The sequence below is a fragment of the Lissotriton helveticus genome, chromosome 5_1, assembly GCF_964261635.1.
Source record: "Lissotriton helveticus chromosome 5_1, aLisHel1.1, whole genome shotgun sequence".
Lineage (NCBI taxonomy): Eukaryota > Metazoa > Chordata > Amphibia > Caudata > Salamandridae > Lissotriton > Lissotriton helveticus.
In genome coordinates this window covers 227321421-227348363 of record NC_136065.1, presented here as the reverse complement: position 1 = coordinate 227348363, position 26943 = coordinate 227321421, and the positions used below count along the sequence as shown (strand labels likewise).

At 46.2% G+C, this 26943-nt stretch overlaps 2 protein-coding genes across 2 annotated transcripts in view; one reads left to right on the top strand and one right to left on the bottom strand.

Moving 5' to 3' along the window:
- Positions 1-24515, top strand: part of COQ4 (coenzyme Q4) — a 131341-nt gene extending 106826 nt beyond the window's left edge. Inside the window, exons 6-7 of the mRNA XM_078642063.1 lie at positions 9120-9213; positions 22223-24515. Of these exons, the coding sequence (XP_078498189.1) occupies positions 9120-9213; positions 22223-22385 (257 nt within the window). The 3' untranslated portion in view covers positions 22386-24515. The remainder of the gene's footprint in view (positions 1-9119; positions 9214-22222) is intronic.
- TRUB2 (TruB pseudouridine synthase family member 2) overlaps positions 1-26943 on the bottom strand; it is a 59831-nt gene that overhangs the window by 974 nt on the left and 31914 nt on the right. The window lies entirely within an intron of this gene.

Sequence of the window (26943 nt, the reverse complement as noted above, 5' to 3'; positions counted from 1 at the left end):
AGGCCAAGAAATAAAGAGGTCTAAAATTAAGTTAACATCCCATAGAGAATCATATTTCGGCTTTGGTGGTCTTCTCAGACGGATGACCTTCATGACTCTACAAATAATAACATTCTTACTTACCGTTCACCAGAATGTGGCCAGAAGAAATTGCAGATCTATAGCAATTGATGGTTCTGTAGCTTAGACCTCTATCAAATTGTTCACATAGGAAATTAACTATGTGGACAATGGGTGCCTCAAGGGGATCCAAGTTTCTTTCCAAGCACCAACGAACCCATGTTCTCCAGATGTTGTTATATCTGTAATGGGTTCCTGGAGACCATGACTCAGAGAGGAGAGTCGAAGCCGTTGTCGAAAGTCCTGAGACTTCGTTAGATCTCCTGACACTCTCCAAGCAAGAAGGTTCAAATTCCCTGTCTGTATTAGAGGATGAATTTCGCCATCCACGCCCATTAGAAGATGATCCTGGCACGGGATTAGGAAAGGGGTGTCGTAACTCAGTTCCAGAGCTGTTGGGAACCATGCTTGGGAGGGCCAGAAGGGAGTGACTAGAACAAGGCAGCATTGTTCGACTCTGACTTTCTGTAGAACTCTCTGGATCATTGCGAAGGGGGGGAAGGCATAAGACCTCAGATTCTTCCACGATTGAAGAAATGCATTCACAGCTAGAGCTGCGGGATCGGGCATCCAACTGAAATATTTTTCGAGTTGGAATGTTAATCTGCTTGCGAAAAGATCTATTTCTAAAGGTCCCCAAACTGTATTGAGCGAATTGAAAACCGAAATGTTGAGTTTCCAGTCGCTGTGATCTCTGAGGAATCTCGAGTTCCAGTCTGCAGAAATGTTTGTTTTGCCAAGAAGATATTCCGCTTTCAGAGTGATCTTGTGTTCTAAACAGAACATCCAAAGTTTTTTTGCCAGATTCGAAAGGTCTGCAGATCTTGTGCCGCCCAGGCGGTTTATATAGGCTACCGCCGACATATTGTCCATCTTTAAAACGACCGATCTCCCTTGTAGGGAGTGTTTGAAACTCATTAAGGCGTAAAGACCAGCGGTGAGTTCCAAATAATTTATGTGTTGGAAATATTCTTCCTGAGACCACGTTCCACCAGTATTCTGGTCTAGAAGGCAAGCACCCCAGCAATGCAAGCTGGCATCTGATTCCAAAACGAATTCGGGTTTCTTCCCAAAAATCGCTTTTCCGTTCCAGGCGTCTAGATTTTCTAGCCACCAGTTCAGTTCTAGAGTGGCATCCTTGTCTAACGAAATGAGGTCCTCGTACCAAAGACCGGATCTTAGAGCTCTCCATTTCACTCTTTGGAGAGCTCGATAGTTCAAGGGTCCGGGAACATCGCTTGGATAGAGGAAGAAAGGAGACCGAGGAGTCTTCCAAGATCCCTGAGGGGGAATTCTTTGAGCTTCAGAACACGACGTATTTCTTTTTTGATTTTCGTAATTTTTTTGGAGGGAAGGAGACACTTGGATGTATCCACAGTGAACCCCAAAAACTCCATCGACTTTGAAGGAGTTAAGACAGATTTTTCTTTGTTGATTATGAAACCTAAATTTTCTAAAAGGTTCATAACAGTTTCCAGGTCTTGGGAGATTTGAGAGAGTTCTTGAAACATAATCAGAATGTCGTCTAGATAAATGATTAACCGTATTCCTCTTTCTCTCAGAAAGGAGGCAATAGGTCTCATCACCTTGGTAAAGCACCAAGGGGCTGATGAAAGACCGAAAGGAAGGGCTTTGAACTGGAATAAATGATCTTTCCAAATAAATTGTAGGAAGGGTTGGTGAATTTCCGCCATGGGAATGGTGAAATAGGCATCCTTCAGGTCTAGTTTTACTAGCCAATCTCCTTCCAGAAGAAGATCCCTTAGGAGATGAATCCCTTCCATTTTGAAGTGTCGGTACACCAAAAATTTGTTGAGATGCTATTCCTGGGTGCACCTGAATCTACCCTGAACAAACTGCAGCAAGTGCAGAATGCGGCCGCCAGGCTCTTGACGGGTCTCCCTAGGCGTCAGTCTGCTCGCCCGGCGTTGAGGGCTCTGCATTGGCTCCCTGTTAGGGACAGGGTGAAATTCAAATCACTCTGTATTGCCCATAAAGTTCTGCATGGGGTAGGCCCACCTATTTTGGGGGAGATGGTCCAGCCCTACAAGGCTCCCCGCTCTCTTCGCTCCGACCATCAACATCTTCTCCAGGTCGGTAGGGTGAAGAGGGCTAGAACGGGTGGCAGAAGGTTTTCGGTAAATGTGGCCACTTTGTGGAACTCACTGCCCCTACAACTACGTTCAGAAGTTAGTCTTCTTCGGTTCCGCAAACTTTTAAAGACTTTTCTGTTTTCTGCTTAACCCCTGCATTATTCTTTGGTAGTGTTATTATCTGGTGAGCGCTGGGATGCCTATTTGGTAACCAGGCGCTATACAAAACTCATAATAATAATAATAATAATAAGTTTATAACTGGTCTCCACCCTTTGTCTTTTTTCTCCACAAGGAAGAGAGTGCTTACGAATTGGAGTTCCTCCATTGGGACTTGCATGATCGCCCCTTTTTTGAGCATGGAAGAGATCTCTTCCTCTATTATACTTTGTTGTTCTGGAGGAATCTGAAAATTCTTTGGAAGAAAGAACTGTTTTGGGGTTTCTGTAAAGTCTATTTTGAAGCCTCGGATAGTGTTCAAAACCCAAGAATCTTGAGTGATCCTTTCCAAATTCTGGGAAAAGAATCTGAGTCTCCCTCCCACCTCTGAGGGGAAAGAAAGAGGGACAGGAGGGGAAGAGGTACTCACTTGGTGTGGTGTCACTGGAAGATTGTCCGCGGGATCTGTAACCTCTTGAACGCATGCCACGTCCTCTTTGCGGAAAGAATTGTGAATAGTTGGTCTGTTGGAAGCCTCTTCCAAAACCTCTTGATCTTGAAGTGGACCTTTGATTATATCGGCCGGAAGAGCGGCCCCTAGTTCCGGCCTGTCCAAAAAGGTTGTTGTTAAAAACCTTACGCATATTCTGCTGTGCCTTGTCCAAGGCTGTAAACATGGAAACATATTTTCCTAGATTTTTGATGAGTTCTTCTCCAAAGAGAAGACCTTTCGGATTTTGAGATGTTTCTTTATCGGCCAAATCCGAAAGCTTTGGATTAATCCTAGTTAGGACAACTCTTCGTCTCTCAGCATTTAAGCCCGAATTGGCATTTCCGAGGAGGATTAAGGCTCTTTGACTAAGGCCTCTTATTAAATCAGTGTTAAGTGGGGTTCCATTAAGGTGGCTCTCCTCTGCAGCATCTATAATTCTTGCTAAAGGGCCAAGGATATCTAGGACATGGTCTTGGCAACCTTTAAGAGATCTCTCCATCCCTTTGCGGGGGTCTCGTCCAAGTTTAAAAATAAATTTTATTAATTCAGGGTCCAAATTAGGGGTTTGGCACACCTGCTCGTCAATAGAAGGTCTTGCACACTCAGCCCTTAGGATATTACGAGTATTGCGCTCAAGGGGAAATCTTAACCATTTATTAATGAATTTAGCCACGTGATCGTGGGGCCACCATTCAGAGCTCCTAGGGTGTGTAAGATTGAGGGGTGAAAACATTTCCTCCCCAAGAGGGTCAAGAATTTTATCTTTGAGAACGGAAGAGGAAGAAGATACTGGAGGATTAAAGAGATCTTCATCATAATCATCATTTAAATCTAGCACATATTCATCAGGGGTGCTATCGGAGTTATCATCTCCATAATCATTGTTGAGCGCAGGGTCATTAGCACTTAGGTTTTGTGTGCCGCTAAGGACACCAGAATATCTTGTGCCGCGAGGGACACCATAATAAGTTGTGCCGCGGTGGACACCATGATAAGTCGTGCCGCGGAGGACACCCATTTGGTTTGAGGTGCGAGGACCTCCCATATACAGTGAGGTACGAGGACTTCCCACAGTGCTCATAGGGGGTAAGTCTTGTAAGTTTTTAATCTTTTTTGTCTTCTTGATAATGATCATTAGTAAATTCATCTTCATTAGGGGAGATGGTCCTCTTTGAAGATAAAACTGTGCCCAAAGGATTACGCTGGTGAGATTGTGCTTTATTGCATTCCGCACCAGGGGTGGGGGCAGAGGCACCCTCAGTGTCAGAATCAGACATGATGACAATTTAATTATTTAGTGAAAGCAAGGGTCTGTCAAGTAATGATTACCCCTGTATCGCAATATTAAGGATGTTGTTATCAGGAAAATACATTTTATTTAACCAAGGTCGTGTTTAGGCTAGATAAGTAAAACTAGCTGGAAATCGGGTGAAAAAACGGCTCCGTGTGAGGAGGATGTACAGCTGAGTGCGGAGATCGAGTAACTAACTCGTAGTCTCTCTCGCGCTCAGCTGACGCTTAGCAACCCAAGGGGAGTAAGGAAAGCACCCTGGTAACGCGCTTACGCGACGTCGTTCCTCCCAAGGTTCTTTCCTCTAAGGGAAACACCGACAAAGCCGAGCTCGCGTTAAAGCTCTTTCAAAAGGAAACTTTATTAAAATAAGCGCGCGTTATAAAAGGGCGGTGAAGTGACATGACGAAGAACGAAATTCGCTGTACCAACGCTATTTCTCAATGAAAAACGTGAGTTGAGCAATAAAAGGCATGAAATTCGATATAAAACGAGTAACAGCCTAAAATACTTACGTGGCTGTAGAGAAAACCATTAGGACAAGGGGTACATAAACAGTAATCCATCGCATAGGAGGAAAAAACCTTAAAATCCGACCAGAAAAGGAGGGAAAGAGGGGGGGGGGGGATTCCGTAAATTGGAAATCAGTATGGAGGGAAAAGGGGGGAGGAGAAGAGAGGAACTGTAAATTAACCTCGAAATCCCCTTCTAATAAATTATAATAACAGTATATTGACAGTGTGAAAGGCAAGAAGTAAAAGGTTACTTATCTGCTCAGAGCCGCATTTAAAAGAGGCAGTCTTCTGATGGCTCTTGGAGTTTATTTGTTATGAATGTTCTCAATGGAACCTTTCTATTATGATGTTTGCGGCTGCTTGGAGACGCATTAAAAGTTGTATGCATAATGTAGCCTCCGGTCTTGTTCATTTTCACACTCGAGCAACCCTATGTTGGAACCATACATTAGAACTCAACTATGCTATTACATTGTATTTGGGATAGAGAATCTTGTACTAGGTTTGGAGACTAATTCAAATTAACATTGGTGCATAAGCATGGAACACACCAGAGGCGCAACAAGAGTCAAATTTCGCGGGGGGGGTTGGATGGGGGCTAAGAACTTTTTTGGGGGGGGCTGATTCGTCAAGCAAAAGGTAGAGTGGAGTTGCAGGGGCGAAAAACATCAAAACCTCATTAACAAGCAAAAGGTATTTTAAAGACTTGTGAAGTACTCGGGTGCAGCTGTGTGTGTGTGCCCTGGAAGGTGTCTCACCCCAGGCTGCCACACGCGATGGGGGCGGGGAGGGGGGGCTTGAAGCCCTTTGAGTCCAATGGGCGCCTGGAACACACCTTTATAATCTTCATCATTTGAATATATGAGTGCATCAGAACATAAACGCAAAGACCCACATAGCAGTGTCTCTGGTTCGGTTTCTGCCCCTCGACCCCCAAACCCCATGCATCATCCAAGTTCCCTGGCCGACATAGTCCTGCTTGGAGGGTGAATGTGTGATTAGAGCATGAGCTGAGATTCCAAGCATTCCATGATCGCTGAAGTCTCACAGGCTCTGACATGCAATCATGCAAAAGGGCCTGTCAGGGGCTAGTCAGGTGGGTCTCCGTCCTGGTGGTTCTGTAAGGTCTTTGAGGGGCTCAGTAGCCAGCAGTGCACTCAGTGGTTTTGGAGTCTGTGAGGGTTCACGGGTCTCTGCAGGAATATGCTGGACACTTTTATTCTTAAATTCATGGTGTGCTGGAGGGGTCTGCGCAGGGCTCCTTGGGTCTATGATGACCTCTGAAGTCGGCAGGGGCTACATTGGTGCCTGAAACTCCGGAGAGGCTTTGGTGTTGGTGGGGATCAAAGAGGGGATTTGGAATCTGCCCGGTACTAAGCCACATTAAGACCTTAAACAAGGGCTCAGCAACTTGTATTGATCAAAGACCGGTTTGTGTTAGTGAAGATATAACCTCTCTGCATCTGTCACCATGCCACCTGCTAATGACACGTCACAGTATGGCACACCCTGTCCTATTGGAATAACTGCTCTCGAAATAACAGTGCGACCCTTGACACAGGGTGGTCCTTGGTGCTCTGTTACATAAGGTAGGTGGCTAACAATGGGGCTCTGTGCATTGTGGGTGGGGAGCATGGCAGCAGTACCCCAGTTCTGTGCATGCCGTATGGTGGAAGTACAGGCAGGTTGTCTCTTGGTGTCAAGGATAGTGGTGGCTAACTATGAATGAATGAAAGGAGTCTTTTATCGCGCAACTTAGCCCAACTAGAGTTAAAGCGGTCTACTGATCCTATGACTTGGAGCAAGTTCTAGATTTTCGGCCAACTTCTTCAAGCATACCCATCTTTTCACTTTTTTGCCAGGGGCTCACAGTCCTAGTATGCGTAGTGCTGAAGACTGAATGCCTCTACCGTTAAAGACTTGTTTGCTGCTATGCAAGGCACCCCTTAGCATGGTGCTCTCTACTGTAAGGCCAGGACCAGAGTGTTGGTGGCCTATTCAGAGAGCCTCTGAATGCGCTGTACAGCGTAGTACTGGGCAGAATGCTCCTCAGTGTGTTCAATACTGTAGTGGGTAACATGGCAGAGTGTCTCTGCAATGTGTGGTGGACGACTGGTTAGGTTACCTCTAAAGCTTTCTACGGTGTGTTATAACACTTGGTAAATTGGGATTAAAAAAAAATCCAGTGTATAGCCTTGTGTTTCACACGAATTTTCAGACATATGCTATTTGACATCCAGTATGCACAAATTTAAGTGGTGCATTTACTGAAAAATGTGCGATTTGCCCACTTATTTTTAAACTTTTGTCAGGATACGGGTTTGCCAACACACCGAAACCCCCTTGAGGAAAGTAGCTTGCTTTACTTGCTGCCATCCATCTTTAGACAGAGCTTTTGGAGGCAGTGGCCAGCACCACTGGTGGAAGTGGGCAGCAGTCCCCATGAAAAAGTTTTGGCACATGCAATTTGTTTTCATTCTAAAAAAGAAGATAAGCAATGCATCTTAAGAACCAGAAAAAAAAGCAAATCATGAGCTAAAAGTCAAGAGAAGGACAGAACTAGAAGCAGAAAAAACAGAGGATTCAATAGGGCGCATAAGACAGGTAGAACAGGCTAGTGGGTAGGGACATACTTAGGAAGGCACATACTTAGGAAGGCGTAGGCGAGAGAGGTCAGCCATAGCCCCCATGTGGTTGAGGTAAACCATATTGGCCACTGCCAGCACATGTATTGGGTGTGTATTATTGATGAACATTGGCTAGAGACGTGAAACACGGTTTGCAAGTGAGATTTCAACATGCACAGATAACATGGAAGCATGAAGAGACACATGTTGAGTGAAATTATTTAGAACAAGATCAGTGGTTTCCAGAGTAGATAGTGGGAACAGGAAGAGAAACAGAACTCGGCAGACTGCAGAGATACAAGAACATCTGGAAACTAAGTTTAGAAGGGCCTTGAAATCAGCATCAGTTCCAGGAATAGCTGAGAAGAGCCAGAATACAAACGGATTCACTTGACAGGAAGTCAGCACAGAAAGCTGCTAAGAACCATCAGAAAAGCAGTTATAACAACATACGTCAGACTGTGTGGTTAGGAACAGCTTCAAGGACCACAGGGGAGTGTTATTTACGTTAGACTACAGTGACTGGCATTTGGACTCAGTTTCCCAGTTTGTTCAGAATGTCTGCAAACAAAAAACAGCGTACGTTATGACTGCACAACTACTTTATACACTTGTTCTACAAGACTCCTCAAGCAAGGACATTTGGTGGCAAGACGGGCAGCCTTGGTTGCAAGGCAGATAGGTTTTTGTGTATTTAGAGCAAAGAGTTTCTATAAGTGCTTATTTGGAACCTCACGAGTGCATGAATATTTGCAGGACCTAATGTCACCTATGGTTGCTTCTACAGTACATAGCACACGGTAAACAACGTTTACCACAAAACTTTTTCCCCACGGGGAATTACAACACGGTTGTTACAATGACTGCATTTTAATTCCGCATACCATTACTCAGCAAATCGGAACAACAGCTTGCGGAGGGGAAAGAAGGTGTTGGATTTAAAGTCCAACACATTCCCTAATATCCGCACAGACTGGAGTTGGAATAGTAAATTTTACTATTCCAGCATCCAGCGCCCTAACAACGACTTGTGAGGTAATGGTATGCGGAATTACAACGCGGTCGTTGTAACGACCCTGTAGAAATTCCCTGCAGGGAAAAAGTCTGCTTGATAACTAGGTATATTCCTGCCACACAGTTACTGTCTCATCTCCGCACATAGCTAATATAAAAATTCCTTGCTAAAGCCTTACCGGTGACCCAAAACTGGGTCACTCGGTGGTGTTTAAGATATTAAAGTACCCCACTACCTGCAGGAATACTGCTAGTAATCATGTTACAGAAAACAGCTGCCTAGAGAGTACTAATACTCGTGGTTAATATAAGATGAGATGCAGGGGAGTCAAAGAAAAACTCTTCTTACCAACATACTGGGTACCGCGTCAGGGGTGTAGGGTGTAGGGTGACCGAATGGTCACACGTTCATGAAGAACAGGCAGCACCCTCAAATGTTCAGCAAGGGCCTTCCCCTCCAAGTGGAGGCATTTGCCCACGATAGGTAGATCCACACAATATGTGTCATAAATTTACTTTATTCACTATTTTAGCAGGACACACTTGCAGTATAAAGGGATATTACCCAAGGTCAGATGTTTTTCACCTACTTTAGAGTGAACATTAGAAACTTTTTGCAATATTGTGTTGTGTACTCAAGACTGAAGCCTGCTGAAAGGGAGTTGGTCACAGTTGCTTTGAATCTTTAACCTACCACAACAGCTACACCAAACAGGTAGTAAAGTTGATTTAGTTTCGATTTGACACTGTAAATGAAATGTCTGTGCTGGTGTCCCACAACAATAGACCCCTGCTTTCTCTCTTCAGGTGAGGTCGTTGTGAAGTGGTTCGAAGCTGTCCAGACCGGCCTGCCCATGTGCATTCTGGGAGCAGCTTTTGGTCCTCTTCGGCTAAAATCTAGGTACATTTCTACTTTTGCTAAAACTATAAAAGTGTGAATGTGGTAGGAATCTGGCGCTCACACATTGCACCCTGAAATAAAACAAGTGTACGAAATAACTGTGCTCTTTAGTTAAGTGGATATATTTTCCTGGTATGTGAGTTAAAGTTCCCCCTCCCCCCAGACAAAACCCCTTGTAGTTCAATTCTGTAGACCATCATGAAACCCTATTATGTACTTGTCGTTCTCCGAATAAACAATTCCACATCTTCCAGACTTTTTATTTACTATCAAGCAATCAATTTATTTGTTAGCATCAAAATTAATTTGCAATATTAAATAGTCTTATAAATAAAATCAGAATGTTAATTCAAATACATAGTAATTAATAAAAGTACAGTGATTTTAACTCCCACGCCGGTTACAACACTATTTACGTTGTTTACAATGCTCGAGCTCCTGCATGCAGTAATGGCCTAGAACCACTTCGTAATACATGCCTCTAGATAGTTTTGTGCAGGGCTGGAGGATTGAGTGCTCCGTCGATGCACCAGAAAAATTACGTTTAAGGCATGTGTGGCTGGCATACTCTTGCCATTTAGTGTTGGGCCCATATGTGTGCAAGTTGTTTTTCTTCAAAGAGATCTATCGGGTCACAAGGTACTGTGCCTCCTCCTATTGGCAATAATGTGCATGGTCATCGATTCCTTTGTTAGGTTGTTCTCTTTCTGCCATCAGCTTCGGACATGTGCTCCAGGTCGACACAGTTGTGGTGCTCTTTTTGGTTCATACAGTTCCTTCTCTCCATTGGTATTGTACTTTGCTTGCATCTCGCTTACTTTCTGTCTCAGATCAACGTCTGCTCATGCAGGGTCCGAGTCGACCACGGCCCCTCCTGGGCCTTGCCCTTCGGCGCCTAGTTCCATCTCCCCGTTGTGCCTCTCCACCATGCCTCCACGGTGATGAGCGGACGCCATTTCGATATTGTCCTCGCTGCCATGCGAAATCTCCATGAGGTCTGGAATCTGTGCTTGTTACTGGAGCACAACCAGGCTGCCTGTGACGCTACTTCTGCAGAAAAAGACTCTCCATGATCATTGCAGTCTTCTATCTCGAGACGACACATAGGGGAGTAAATAACACCCATGGCCTCTTTGGTCCAAAGGACATAGAGGGGGAACAACACCAACAACTGTCGACAGCGGATGAAGAGGCTTTCTTGCCTGTAGAAAGTTCTGGATCTGACCTGGAGATCAAGGACCTTCTACCAGCTCAGCAGTAAGCGAGTACGGCAGCCTTTCCCACTCAACTCTGCACTCATTCCAAACAATCTTAAGCCAAAGAGCACTCAGCAACTCTGGAACACCAGATACAGGCTTTCAGGCTGCTACTGCCTTCGGGCTATGGTCAGCACCAGCAAATCACTTCAGATGCCCCGCCCAGCTCGGCACCGAAGAAACCTGCAAGACCGACCGCTTCGGCGCCGGCCACCCTGACATCAGCACTGAGCCAACCCGCTGCACATCTCCCTCTGCACCGATTGGAACCTCTGTGCCAAATCCGAAGACCCCCTCGGAGTCTTCGATTTCGGCATTGATCAGAAAGTCTGACACAGGCACAGTCAAGCTGAAACTCCATATGGTGCTGGAGCCGCTCAAATCAAGGAAGAAACACCTGGTCATGCACTCCCACATGGGTCGCATCCTTGCTCGCAGTTTGGGCCCTGCTACTCCATCCTCGAAATGTCAGCTGTCCTTCGAGGAGGCCATAGACATTCCAGTTCCAGTAAAACAACACACAAAAGCGGATACAACTACCAGCTTCTTATCCCTTGCACCGCCATCCCCTCACCCTGTTCCTTAGCCCTCCCTGCCTGCTTATCCAGGGTAACCCCTTGGCATCATACCTCAAAGGTCTCCAAACTCTAACATGGGAAGAGGTGAGGACACCCCCACAGGATGACCCATGAAGCTAATACAATATAGACCCACCAGGGGACCCAAACCTTTACCCTACCCACACATCCTTTCAGTAACTCATTGGTAGGGCTGCCTCCAGTCATAAGGTGCCACTTTCCCTCCTCTCCCTCTTCTTCGATTTGTGGTTCGAAGGCTTTGACAGACGTCCATCACACTCATCCTGGTGGCAGCCACGTGGGCCTGCCAGCCCTGGTCATGACTCTGCTCGAACTCTCCCTGGTTCCAGACGAGAGGCTCTACGACAAGCTGGACCTTCGTACTCAGAGCCATGGCGAAATCAGGCACCCGGATACCTCAACCTTGCAATCTGGCTCCTGACATCATACAATTGGTATACGTTAATCTTCCACCTGAATGCTTGCGCATTTTCAAGGAAGTGCTACACGGCCAAGTGGGAAAGATTTGTCTGCCACCGTCACAGAAATTGACCCATTGAAAGTCACAATACAAGTTATTGTCTGTTCACTTGCAGGTTCATGCATTGCCTTTATCTGCATACGATTGCATTTAGCCGCTGTGACTGATTACCTTCAGAATAGACTAGACAACTCTCTCGGCAGGATACCAGTCATTGAAGCTTTCATGTAGGGTCTCAAAAGGATCTTCCCTCGCCAGGTCCTATCTGCACTCTCATGGAATCTCACCATTGTAGTCACACGACTCATGGGTACTCCATTTGAGCCCCTCCACTCCCTTCTGTTCCTCTCTTGGAAGGTGGCATTTCTAGTTGCTATCACCTCACTCTGGTGTGTCAGTGAGCTCCAGGCATTAACCCTGGAAGAATCCTTCTTCCAAGTACATAGGGACAGGGTCGCCCTCCGCGCCAACACCAAATTCCTCCCTAAGGTGGTCTCTCACTTCCACCTTAATCAGTCTATTGACCTTCCCATTTTTTTCACAACCTGATTTAGTTATGGAATGCTTCATATTTTGGATGTAAAACAAGTCCTTCTGTACTAAGTTGATAGAACTAGACCGTTTAGGAAAACACAACAACTTTTTGTTGCTTTTCTCAGAACCCCACAAAAGGAAAGGCTCTATCCAAGTCAAGCATTGCAAGAGAATAGTCTGATTCATCCAGACATGCTGTGCTAAAGCCAAGAGGACTCTAATCACTCCTCTTAGACCACACTCTATTTGGAAGAAAGGACCCTTTATGGACTTCCTGGGGAACATCCCAATATCTGATATAGGCAAAGCAGCTACCTGGTCCATACCACACACTTTAACAAAGCATTACTGTGTGGATGTCCTAGCCCGCCAACCAGCTAATGTTGGCCAGGCAGTTCTTCGTACACTCTTTCAGTCTACTGCAACAACCACTGGCTAGCCACCACATTTTGGGGAGACTGCTTTACAGTTGGGCTGGACTGTTCCCATGAGGCACAGGGTCAGACTGATTTGCATATGGCCACGGCTGAACTGGGGTGGCAGAGTGGGCTAAAGAACGGTGATGGATCAAACCCAGATCTGTTGACTGGGTGTGAGTGTTTGATTAGTTCAAATGCTCCGTCCATCACCACCCCCTTTTGTACCGCTTTGTTCGCCATAAGTTTGGCAGGGTATGCTCAGACGTGAGTCCCTTGCTCACTTTGCCACTGGATTCAAGCAAGCCTGACAGAAGACTGCTGTAATGCCAGAAACCGGTCCCAGGAAGCTTGAGTCCCGTCCATGGAAGGCATGGCTTGGCAGTTCGGGCTGGACTGTTCCCATGAGGCACAGGGTCAGACTGATTTGCATATGGCCATGTCTTAACTGGGTTGGCAGAGTGGGCTAAAGAACGGTGATGGATTAAACCCAGATCTTTTGACTGGGTGTGAGTGTTTGATTAGTTCAAATGCTCCGTCCATCACCACCCCCTTTTGTACCGTTACAGTCTATGCACAGCATGTGTATCTACAGCCACACATGCCTCGAACGGAAAATGTTACTTAGCCTGTACGCATCTGTTCGTGGCATGTAGTGCTGTAAATTCACACGCACCCTCCCTTCTCCCTGGACACCTGTGGCCATTTCCATGTCTCTTACTTTCTCCTTTTCCTCTTATGCATGGACATCTCTTTATATATCACTTTGCTTCACATTCCTTGCGGAAAACAATGTAATGATGGCCATGCACATTATTGCCTAGTGGATGAGTCACAGAACCTGATGACTTGAAACACTTCTTTGAGGGGAAAAAAACTTGCACACATCCAAGCCAAACACTAGATGGCAGGAGTATGCACAGCATGTGAATCAACAGCACTGCATGCCACGAACAGATGCTAATAGGGTAAGTAAAATATCCCATTTATAGTAACATTCATGATAGGATGTACACACAAAATAACAAGCATTTACAATGCAACGGTTTCGCCTTTGGAAATGTTAAAGCTATTTGCAATGTAAATGACAATGCCATTTATTTATCTGTTTTCAAAACCAACACATGAATACAAATGTTGTCATTTACAATGCCAATAGCTCAAACTTTTCCAAAGGCGAAACCGTTGCATTGTAAATGCTTGTTCTTAATCGCTTCAATGCCTTCGGAACCAGAAACAGAAACGGACACCTCTTATTTTGTGCAAACCTTTTATTGTTTCTTTTGCTTTGTGCGCTGTGCCGCCATGAAGCGTTTCGGCCTATGCAGGCCTTGAGCACATGACGCGCCTACAGGACTATATATATGTGGATTTGTGAATATGAATATATATATATATATATATATATATATATATATACATATATATATATATATATTCCAAAACAAATTTTCCAATAGCAACGCTCTCAGAAATCCAAACGTCACGCACTAGATCAAAGTCCAAGGGTGTTTATTACACCTACAACATGTTTCGGCTTTGACAAGCCTTGATCACGTCGTTGTTTTGGAATTTGAATTCTGGCGTGCTCCGCCGGAGTGCGCGCCACCTCCCACGGGGCCACAAGCAGTCCAGACGGAGCAACTTTGGTAAATATATATATATATATATATATATATATATATATATATAGATATATCTCAAGCAAATTTCCCTCCAAAAGAAGAAAGGAGTCTGCACTCACGATATGGCCATGGAAATCCTTTTATTTAAATCAAGTCACCAGCTGTAATTACCCGATGCATTTCGGTCTCATCTGACCTTGTTCACAAGTAACGGCACTCTTATTTAAATGACACCAAAGTTCTATTCCATATTTAATGAGCGCCCCCTTGTGGTTATCCTCGTGGGTTGAAGTGCATGATGGTCTTTGTAGTGTTAAACAGTTTTTTAGCCCCAGTGGGCCACATAAAATACTTTTGAAAGGTAGCGGCCCCAATATCGTTCTATTTCACAGCTCCGTAACATACGGGCTATATAGATCCAAGCCGCGGTGACTCACGGCGGCTCCTCTGCCATGTGTCGCTTCACGACTCTCCTCCAAAAGCGGTCCTCAAAGGTAGTAATGGAGCACTTGCTGGTGGTGCAGAATTGCGGCCGGACCATGCCGCTATACATCAATATATAAAACTATATTCAACAATATAACATTATCAGGTGTCCAACATACCTACCTGTAATGATATCTACGGGATATCTCATACCGCCAGGTGAAAAGATCCATAGGACAGCCCTCACACCTCCATGCAACCACACAAGGTGCATCTCCGATTCTGTCTCTAACAATATCTATAGGGTACCTCTCACATCCCCATGTAACAATATAGACACAGCATCACTTCTACATGTGTCAGAAGGCATCTCTCATTCCTGAATGTAACAATATGGATAGGGTATCTCTCATACCTGTCTGCAATAACATCACCATATATGAATATCAACAGGGAGTTTCTCATACTGGCATGTAACAATGTCGACAGGCCATGTGGCATGCAACAACATGTTTACGACATCTCTCACAGTGGCATGTAAGAATATCAACAAGACATCTCTCATACCCACACGTAACAATATCTACAGGGCATCTGTCGCACCTGCATTCGACGTTAGTAGGAGGGAGGCTCTCATACCAGTTACGTAACAATAACAAAATCGCATCTCTCATACCCATATGCAAGAATATACCCCAGCATCTTTCATACAAATGAAAGGGCATCACTCATACGGCCAAGTAGCAATTTCAATCGGGCGTGTCTAATACACACTTGTAGCAATACCAAAAGTGCATCTCATACTCACACACAACAGCTTCAAAGGGCATCTGTCATATCCGCCTACAACAATAAAGGAAGGGTATGTCGCGTACCTGACATTCGCGGCCAGTGCAGGTAAGAGTGGTGAGGCAGGGCAAAGGGGGGAGTCGACAGACAACAGAATGTGGAAAATAAAATGTAAAAAATAAATAAAACCACTTACTTGGAGTCGGCGATGCGGCCGAGTGGTAAGTAGTTTTATTTCTTTTTTTAATTTCTTTTTTCCTATTCTGTCATCTGTTGACTTCCTCCCCCACCACACCCCACAGCTCTCACCTGCACCGGTCGCGACTGGTACCCGCAAGTAAAAACAGGAACATGGCATCTTTCGTACCAATATGCAAAAGTATCATCAATGCATCTTTCAAGAGGGCATGCAACAATTTCAAAAGGGCACCACTCTTACCCACAAGCATACATTTCAGCAGGGTGTGTCTCAAACCCACATGTAACAATATCACTCAGTCATCTCATCCTCACACACAACAGGGAATCTGGCAGATGCTCATACAACAATACAAGAAGGGCATCTCTCAGACATGCATTCAAACATATTTAGAGGGCATATCTGCTCACACACCATCTTGCATCTCACATTGGCACTCGCAAGAAAATCAGGTCATCTCTCGCCCCTTGCAGAAAACTTACAAGGTCACCTTTCACTCCCAATGTCCCTCAGAAATACCCGAAGTAGCTCGGGAAAGGTGACTCACTAACAATTGACATACAACGCTCAGCTAGAGATATGACCCAACACACACACACACGAGAAACATTTAAACCTGCAGTAGCACCAGCCAGCATCAATCATTCTCACTGTAAAGCAGCACTTGTCAGGCTCTAAACGCGTGTCTGGGGGGTGTTTACGATGAAGAGACTGAAGGGCTCCGACATTGGCTGTTTTTGTCTGCCAGAGATAAGAGCCACCCCACTCAGCAGACAGGATACCGGAGACTCTAGGTAGCGCCTGGCAGGTAGTGCCTCCAGGAAGGAGCCCCAGACGTAGGAAAAAGCCCAAAGGCAAAAAATCTCCAGGTGACCGCAACACATCCGGCGGTGGAGGAGCAGGGCAACGCCATAAACAGGAAGCAAGCTCGCAGGAGAAGAAACTGAAAGAGCAGGAAGCAAAATCTCCAGGAAGAAACGCAGTGGTCTGGACAGGAAACAGCAGCAAAGAAACGCACCGAACACTAGGCAGCGTTGCAACGTGAATGAGGATGGACAGGCTTCAATGTATACTCTTGAAAACAGGAAATTGCATCAAAGCGGGCATGGCCATTTTAGGATGGGATAATCTGGTAGGAGAAGAAAGCAGGGCGGCCAGCTTACATTGGGCTGGATATTTTCTGTGGTGGGAATTGTGGGACCCGGAATTCACCAGGAAATGAGGATGACCTAATGGCTGCCCCCCCAGCAAGGCACCCCCAAAAATAAGAATGGTGAGCCAGCCACCTCCAGGTAAGTTTGAGACAGGGAACGTGGCGGCCTGTCGGCCTCTCCTGCCCTAGCTGCACTTACTCCACTGTGCGCCCCATCCACCAGAAGCGGCATCGGGCTGGACACCAGTGGCGCGACAGTACTTTGCAAAAAATACAAGCAGACTATGTATGCAGGACCGGCATCTGAGCAGGGGGCGGGAGGGGGCGGGAGTGGACACGGACGGCGGGAGGGGGCGGGAGTGGACACGGGAGGGGGCGGGAGTGGACACGGATGGCGGGAGGGGGCGGGAGTGGACACGGACGGCGGGAGGGGGCGGGAGAGGACACGGACGGCCTCTCCTGCCCTAGCTGCACTTACTCCACTGTGCGCCCCATCCACCAGAAGCGGCATCGGGCTGGACACCAGTGGCGCGACAGTACTTTGCAAAAAATACAAGCAGACTATGTATGCAGGACCGGCATCTGACCAGGGGGCGGGAGTGGACACGGACGGCGGGAGGGGGCGGGAGTGGACACGGACGGCGGGAGGGGGCGGGAGTGGACACGGACGGCGGGAGGGGGCGGGAGTGGACACGGACGGCGGGAGGGGGCGGGAGAGGACACGGACGGCGGGAGGGGGCGGGAGGGGGCGGGAGAGGACACGGACGGCGGGAGGGGGCGGGAGAGGACACGGACGGCGGGAAACGTGCACAGGACAGCGAGGGGGGGGCGGAAAGGCACACGGAGGGGGCGGGAATGGACAGACTTTCAGTGAAAGGGGAGGGAACGGGAAAAAACGTAACTCCGCCCTGGGAAAAAATCTCGGGAACGCCCCCGAATCTGGTCCGGCCTTGACGGACAGATCTCTGTTCCAATGGCTAGCCTCCATTTATGGAGCTAGCCAATGGGACAGGGGGGCGTATTCCATTTTCCTTACTGAAATCAAGAGATTTCTCTGGAGGCGGAGCTAAGAGCTCCGCCCTCCAGCGAAACCTAAAAATAAAGGTGATTGTATGAGTGGTTAACACACCACCAAATCACTTGCACAGAAGTGGCTACCAAATCTGTAGTTTGTCGACTAGGGAAATACTGCATGTAGATGAGGTACCAGGGACCATGCCAATGTCTTTATACAATTGTTATTTTTTACTTTTCCTGCTGTGAAAATACCAATAAACATATTAAAAACAAAAAAAATCGGAGGAGGAGCCTAGCCCGAGAGCGTAATGGTCGCCTTTTAGCTCGGCTCCGTCGGCCCTCCGGCCAACCTCAAATATCCTGCAACTTATTCTGTACTGCGACGATACTTCACTACAGCTATCGGAATTTAACGATCTACTCCTACTCACCGTCTGGTCCGGAAGCTCCTGCGTGCTGTGGGTCCACAGTTGTGTCCTCGAGAAGATTGGGGCCTCCGGGTGTTCGAGACCGGGACCTCGCCTGTGGGACCCGACCGGTGGTGCTGAGATTGCCGGCCCCGGCCGAGAGAGTGAGTGAGCCACTGGTGGGAGCCGTTGTGTGCGTACCCCGGTGATCCTGAACCGGCCCCGATTTGCGGACCGTGCGGCTGGAGGGGGACGAGATGTGTTGGGGCTGACTGTGTGGAGGGGTCCCTTCGCCTTTGTTCTGTCCGGCGGCCCTGGACCCCGCGCTTGGCTCTCGCTTGTGGGGCCCGCCGCTGTTCGGACGGGGCCCCCCCCCCCCAATCGAGCGTCTACCCTTGTTGTGCCAGTGAGGCCGTTGTTGGGAACCTCCGGAGTTCTGTAAAGTCCTACATTTGGGAACTGTTTGGAGGCCCACGGTGGAGTGCGGGGCGGCGAGACTCACAAGATGGCTACCGGCAACGTGGGGGGTGCTCCGCCTTGCATCGAGGGACTTTGCTGGCCGGACTGCACGGGGGCCTGGGCGTGTGCTTGTGAGCCCACGCTCGGAGATGTCCTAGATGCTTTGATGTCCTTATACGCTGTCTTGGCTCCCGGTGCTTCTACCGGCTCCATGCGGCCCGCCGCCATTTTGGGTCGACGCTCTTTCATGCACCCCTATCGGCCTGATGCCTCCATTGCTTTGCCCCCTCTGGCTGTGCCAAGAGTTGATGCCGCTGTTCTTCGGCCGCTTGATGGGCCGGTGGTTTTTGGACCTCCGGTTTTTCACCGCCCGGAATTCGATGACTTGCACATGACGCAGAGACCTGCTCCTTCCCGGGCAGCTGGGAACTGTGGTGGACTGTTGTTTGCTCCCGCTTCGATGGATTCATGTCTTTGTCCTGGAGGGGTACCTTTGCATTGTCGAATTGCGAGACTGGACACCTGCTTATTTTTGCCTGCCCTGTTGTTGCTGCTACAATTGACTTGTTTTATTGATTTTCTGTATCCCATTAGCTTGGTGGCTCTCCCTAATCTACGTCACTGCCGTAACCCTAGTCAGTATTACGATTATTCTGTATTGGATGGTCTGCTCCATGTTGTCCTTTATTGGGCTGGTTTCGTGGTTAGGAAGGGCTGGGGGTAAGTTGCACACCATTGATAGACTGCTGGTTTACCTGTCCGTTGTACTGTCGCTTGTATTTTCGATATTGTGAGACTTCACAAAAAAAAATTCCCCCCCCCTGCGGGTTATTGATGTATGTGAAGGTGTAGTATTGATCTGGTAGTTATTCATCTGATGGTCGGGGGAGGGCCGCAGCCGAGTGTATTTGTTTGTATCATCTGGCTCCTCCCTCTCATATTGTTTTTGTTTCATGTTCCCTCTTCTCCTTTCTTTTTGTCTCCTTATTCTTCTTTCTTTCTTTACTATATTTCGGATTAGGGCGACAGGCACGCTGTTTGGAGGGTAGGCCGTAGCCTTCTGCAGGGGGGTGGGACGGGTGGGCGGGGTCTTTCAGATGTTTATTTTCTTGGTTCTATGGCCCTTTTTCTATCCCCTTTATAGAGGTGCCGCTTCTGTCCTCATTTCTCTGGCATGAGTGGGTTGGAGTCTGTCGCTATGCCGCTTTTATCTGTTTTGCGGTTATCCGTCGCGACTTCCATACCCTTCTTCTTGCCAGCTTTTTACTTTCTTCTGTGTTATTAGCCGCGGGATGCTTGGCCCGGGGTGGCGCCCTTCTTGCACGTTATGTTTCTCCTTCTATTTTCTATCTTTTTGATCCTCTTTTTTCCCTTCTTCCCAGTTCTCGTCCTTATTGGATCCTTTCCCTCAGTCTCCCCCTTATTTTTCCCCCCTTCCCCCCCCCTTTTCCCAGGCTAGTATGGCGGGTTGATTATGTTTGTGCAGTTTATCCGCTCCCCTTGCGTTTGTTAGCGTATCATTGGGTGGGGAGCATGGGATGCTGGTAGTACTTGTATGCTTATCATATATTTTGCATTTGTTTTATACTACGATCGACTCGTGTCTTCACATCCTCCCCCCCCCCCCCCCCTTTTCATTTTGGCGAAGGTGTATTCCTGTATAGCGGGTTCTCCACGACCCTGCCATGAGCCTTGTCCCCTTATTATAAAATGGACCTTCATTGTTCCTGATCTTGGGCCGTTACAGTCGCGTGTCCTCTCCTTAGCAATGTTTTACATATGTTTGCTTGCCTGCCGGCTGGCCTTGTGTTACTTACTTCGACTTTTGATCACTTTTTGACTTGTGGCCGGCCGACTTGGTTGTAGGCCCACGAATGTATATCCTATTTCTGCAAATAAAGGTTTAAAAAAAAAAAAACGGTAGTTTGTAATTGCAGCAGCAAAATAAACCCCACAATAGATTCAATGAAATGCAAAACCAGATTAGTGCCGGATTCCCGAAAGAAAATAAAGGTATGAACGTGCAGTGCTAAAAGAATACACAATAAAAATGACTTTCAGAATGCTATTAGACAAGGCAAGAGTGTAAGCACATTTTAGAGATTTGGTAAATCTAACTTTCAAACTCTGGGATTTAGTTCCCTTGCATGGATTCAGTCTGTCAGTTTGCTCTCACTGTCTGGGGTCATTTAGAAGATCTGTTTGGCTCTCTTAGATCAGAAGTTTGCATGTGTGTGCATATATATAGCTACGTATAACATGGCTGCACACTGTCCAGGAGTGACAGAGAGCTGTCTCGTCCTCTTCGCTTGATTAAAGCAGCATGCAGGACCCAACGTAAGAGCATTAAAAAGGGTAAGATGTGACAGCCAAACGTAATATAGCAAAGAAATGGAGAGCGGTAGAGGCCCAGACGTTGAGGGAATGGAAGACTGAACTGGACTGGTGTATGCAAGTGGAATGAACGATTAACGAAAGATGGGGATGACCCCGAAAATGGAAAAAAATATGGGAGAGGTGGAATAGCTATCGGGGTATGTTATGTGACCTGTTGACCAGCCGCGGATGGTAGTGTGAGTACCTGCCGGGCAGTGACATGGGGAGGGGCAGGGTCGGGGGTAGTAATGTATGGATTACGGACCTTAACAGGTAAGTAAACATATAAATAAATAAAACAAATTTTGTTGCGTGCACTGCATCACCAAATGCGATGCCGTGCGGTGGGTACAGCCCAGAAATAAGAGTGGGGAAGCTAGGTCAGTAGTGCTGATGGAGGGCATGTCAGAGTCCAGTAAAATTAATCAAGGACAGTATGAGACTCAGAGTGGACTATGAGTCAATCAAAATGTAATGTAGTATTTTGTGGTCTCATAGGAGAGCGGGTCAGAGATGCCTGGAACATTAGTGTAGGACAATATAAGACTGTGTAGGAGTGAGCGAGTCCAGTTGTAGTATTGTGGAGTCCATGAGGGAGTGCATGTCAAAAGCCAGTGACATTTCTGTAGGATAGCGCTCAGCATTATTCCTGCTGTAAAAATGTAGTATTGTATGGGGGTCCAAGGAGAGATTGTCAGAAATGCCAGTAACATTAGTGTCGGACAACATGATGCTCAGTGTGATGGGTGTCAGTCCAGCAGTGGTAATGTATTGTCTAGGGGGTCGAGTGTTGTGCATCATATAATCCATAGACATTATTTATGCTGGGCAGCATGGGATTCAAAGGGGGGGGGGGTGCATCACAGTCCAGCAGTATTAGTGAGGTATCGTACAGAGTGCAAGGAGAGCGCATGCGCCGGAGAATCCAGTAACATTACTGTAGCAAACCATAAGACGCAGCGCAGGAGTGTGCATCCCAGTCCAGCAGTAATGTGGTCGAACGAGTGAGAATAAGGCCGAAAGTCCAGTAGTGAGAGTATGGGACAGTGAGAAGTCAATGATGTACAGAGTTCTTGTACACTATTACATGATTTGTGCTTAGCAACAAGAGTTAATTCCAGTAATAAAGCAGAACTGTTGCCATGGTGGGTGTATAGAACACCAGCAATGCCCCGGTATCAGGAGTACCTACCACTGTCAAGTCTTGCATGTTGAGTGATCTACATGACTGCTTTTGTGATACCGAGGCATAGCAATGAGTGCAATCTAAAACATTTCCCCACTTCTTTGCAGGAAGCTGGAAGTCCTGATAAAGGAGCTGTTGCCATGGGCTGTAAGGAGTGGACAGAATGCACAGTGCATCCTGAATTTCTACTACGAGAAGCGATGGGAGCAAACCGTAGAGTCTTTACGAGAAGAGATCGGAATCTTTCCCCCTCCTACAGTGAAAGCTTGACCAGGGCTACGACACCTCGAAGGGAACTGTACCCCAACACTGCAGCTGGCTTTTTTTTTTTTTTTCCCCCGCCTTGAGAAGGCTTCCTCTGCATGTAGGTTCACTTTTGACAGCGAGCTAATCCGGTGGTGATCATGCAGACCAGAGGATGCTTAAGAGCAGTTCAACATGAAATGTCACTTTGTCTGTGATACATGAGCTTTGTTAGTACGCAGGGAAACTTCTGCTAAAACTCTTGCCGAACAAGAAGTTCAAAACAAAGCAGTGACCCACACTGGCATAAACCGAAGGAAACGCTAGCTCTACGCCGCACAAATGTTATTGACACGCTACATTATGTTCTTTGTTTTGGAACCCAATATAGCCATATGAGGATAAATTGGAATTTCTGTTCAACTGCAATTGCTATTTCGATACAATTATCTTCACTGAAGATCTCTGTTGAGGAACACTCTACCAGCAGATCATGTTCTCTGGTTTGGTATTGCGCCCGTTTTCTAATTATTTGCCTGAAGTTTGACTCCAAATGTAAAGAGGCTTGAAAAGTTTTTTGCAAAAAGGTATTTTTAAAATGAATATAAAGTACCTAACATTTGAAAGGAACTACTATCTAAACCACTGTGCTATAAGGAAGAAGATGCGGTTTGTTTGGGAGAGTGTCTGTTAATCATTATTTATGGGGTCCGATCACCTATTGTTATTTCAGTATTGTACAATTAATTTAAAGTAAATAGGGGACTAAGGGCCAGATGTAGGTAGCCAAATATTCGATATTCGATTAGATTTCGGCCGTTACCGACCGGTATTTGGCTTTTGACATGTAGGTGGCTCGGAATTTACAGAATCGGTATATTTACTGATTCGGTAAATTTACCGCTTCGGTATTTTTCCGAATCGGTAAATATACCGATTCTGTTAATCCATATGTAGGTGGCACAGTTTGCAGTGCCACAGGCCCTTAGGAATTTTTATTTTACCACCCAATCCTATTGGGTGGGTAAAATACTGAATTCCAGTGTACATGCACATCTGTGCATGTACACTTATGCCATGTGACACACACAGACATGACCTTAGGGCATGTATGTGTGCCACATGGCACACAAGCCTGCAATTGGGGTGCTACAGGGTGACAAAGTGACACCCCGTTCCCCCTGCCAGGATTCGGTATTTACCGATTCTGTGAATACAGAATCGGTATTTCCCATTGATTCCTATGGGCTTCAAGGCCCATAGGAATCAATGGGAAATACCGATTCGGTATTTACGGAATCGGTAAATACCGAATCTTACAGAATCGGTAATTGTGAAATTAAAAAATTACCTACATCTGCCTCGGTATGATTCGGTATTTAAGAGTAGGTAAATCAAACTTACCTACATCTGGCCCTTAGTGTGTTCGCAAGTGAAGCAGGAGGCTAGAACAACAGTGCCTATCGCTGGTCACTGAGGCACGGTCAACCTTTGAATATTTATGAGATATAGGAGTCTCAGGGCCCCTCAAAACCAACTGGGTGGGGGGGAGGGAGGGAGGGGGTGGAGGTCATTTTTTCACAAATTACTGCCTGGTGGCCGAGTCTTATTTTCCACTATGCCACTGCACAACAAGTAATATAGATGCGGCTGTGCTCTCCTCTTCTGAATGGCTTTTGCCATATCTGGTATTAAATGTTTTTTATTAAATACAAAGAACACAAGGAAGGACAGTAGGATTACGCCCAACTGCATCATTACAGTTTAAGCGCCTTCATCAGACCCATTAATGGCTGCCCCTCAGAGGAGGAACTAATGTTTGCACTTTTATTATTCAATCAGACAATCCTTAACGCCAACACTATTGTGGTGTCAAGAACATGAGAATTTCGATAACTTACCCCACTTGTAGCAAATACTTATCGGTTACAGCAGACATGGCGAAGCTCGAACAGTTAGAATCTTGTGGACAAGTGAAACGTAACTGGTGTTTAACTAATCTAGGACAGTGGTCCTTAACCAGTGGTCCTACTTACGGGTTCTGTGACTGCTTAGAAAATTAAATAATCATAGGAAATAAATAAAGTGTATATAACTTAAGAAGCAAAATTCGAGATTTCTATTTGTTTGTGAGTTAAATAAAAACATTTAATCAATTGTGTGGCTCAAATCACCAGAATTGCTTAGGCTGGGGTCTCCAGCTTCCAATATTTATTCAGGGGGTGTCTCCATATTCCAGTAATGATTAACCCCTTCGCTGCGTGGCCGATTTCCCCGCTGTGCTGGGGGGGCGCACAGCGCCCCGGTGCTCATGACGAGCTCAGCTCGTCATGAGCCAAGGTTCTCGGGTGCTCATGACGAGCTGAGCTCGTCACGGCCACACCCGTTTCCATAGAACGCTCAGCACAGCAGGGGAATTATCCCCGCATGCGAGCGTTATAACGAGAGAGGGGTTAAGTGGGGGTCCGCAGAAGTCAAATAGTTAAGAACTAGTGATCTAGAATACAAATAGAACACAGTTTTAAGCATAAAGGTCAGTCTTTGAGAGCCTGGTTATGGAATACAAATCTGGCTTGGAAGACATTGTCCCAGAAGAGGGACTCTAAATTTGAATCACCCACATTAGTGGAAGGTTTGGAATGCACACTATCTTGGTTCTTCATCCCTGCTTTCCCTTTCTATTCCTAATTTACCTTTATATTTCGAGATTCTAAATCAGCAAATTATGATTGCAGATTAAGCCGCATCATAGAACTTGCAGCTCACAGCTACCATGCGAGAATCACTCAAAGTGCTGATGCACTTCTCTGAGTTTTTTTTGTAAACCCAAAGGGCAGTTTCACCGCAAGGTGTGTGCCACCTTGTGTATGCCAATGTAGGGGGGTACCATGAGTACCCCCAAAGTGCAGCCCCCCCCACCCCTCCCGGGGGCCCACAACGGGCCCCCAGAGCGAATCCCGCATTCCTTTCCATGGCGGAGTCTCTGCCATGGAAAGGCATTACACTACCCACATCATAATATGGATGGCGGTGCCTGCAAGGCCCCGCCACCATATTATAGGCCTTTTCTGTCCAGTAGGCAATCGTGACGATTGCCTACCGGTGGAAAAGTGGTGGACGGTCTTTCCGTCCGCTGTCGTACCCCTGGCCAGGCTAATGTGGCAGGGGGTTTTGGCGGGCAGATCGCCACCGCCAATCCGCACGCCATGCTAATGGGCCCCTAAAATTTTCCTCAAAATGCCCAGTGCTACAAATAATTTAATTGGAACAAATGAGCATTATTCCACCATCTCCAAATCAGTTTCCTCTCCATTTTCATGACTGTCAGCTTTGTACTGAGTTTTAAATGGAAAATATTTACATGTTTTGAAAAACTGCAGGTTTAAGGAAAAGGATCGGGCTAATAATTTGATATGGCATTGTGCAATGTAGCTGAACATTAGCGGCACAAAGTAACAGATGTGCCCAAGATAGACTTTATTGCCTGTAATTTGGAAAGCTGGAAGATAAAAATAATCCGTTAGCTCATCTAAAATAGCTTACTTTCCTAACGTTTAAGTCTTAGATTGCAATTTCCGGTTAGTGTTCTAGTCTAATGACAAAATAGGGCAACCCAATTATACCCAAGGAATTGGGTAGAGCAAATGTTTTTTATACACTATATATCCCTTGAGGAATTATTTACATCCAAAATAAGTTTGACACTTATTCACTGTCACAGAGGTGATCCGATTAGTTAATCACAAAAAAAGGTTATATTCACGGATGTATTACAAATGTTTTTACTTCATTTATATTACTCCTATTTAATTCACTATACAAAACATCCACAATTTTAGATATAAACGATATATAGCAACAGCAACACTGACACTACCAAAACAATTCCTTCAACTTCCTCAATTCTATATAGGGATTGATAGGAGTGTAATCACCCATTTTACCTAAAACAATAGGGACAGCATATATAACAGTTCATACGATTCAAACTTCAGATATTTATATAACTGAGAAAATCTTTAATTTCGTGCTAATCCAAGGAAATAAGAGTGCATGGTCAACGTTTTGGTCTTTTATGGCCGAATTGGTCTGCCACACCATCCTCAGGACTCAGCGTTGCACAAAGAATGAGGACTCCTGTAAATACTAACAAAATTAATACATCCCGTGAATCGCCTGCTCACAAAAAACAGCCAATGGCCTGCATACCAAACCATGCAACAGTGATACTACCACCATATTAATAAACTCCCTAAGTGCCCATTTTTCCATAACGCCTAGTGTAACCTAGTACTTAAGACATTACACCCAAATATAATCCAAAACAATGTACCTTGCTTCCTCCTCAATAGACTTCAAAGTAATTCCAAACACTATGGGGCCGATTCCGATTCGGGAAAAACCGTTCCAAATAGCCGTTCGGAAAGTTTTTCCCGTACGAATCGTACCCTGCAATGTCCCCCGTACGTACGACGAAGTACGATTCGTACCAGGAGCCGTACTCCGTATGAGTCGTACAGGGGATGTACGAATCAAATCCCCGTCCAAATCTCCCTCGGAACCCGCTGTACGCGACATCTGTACG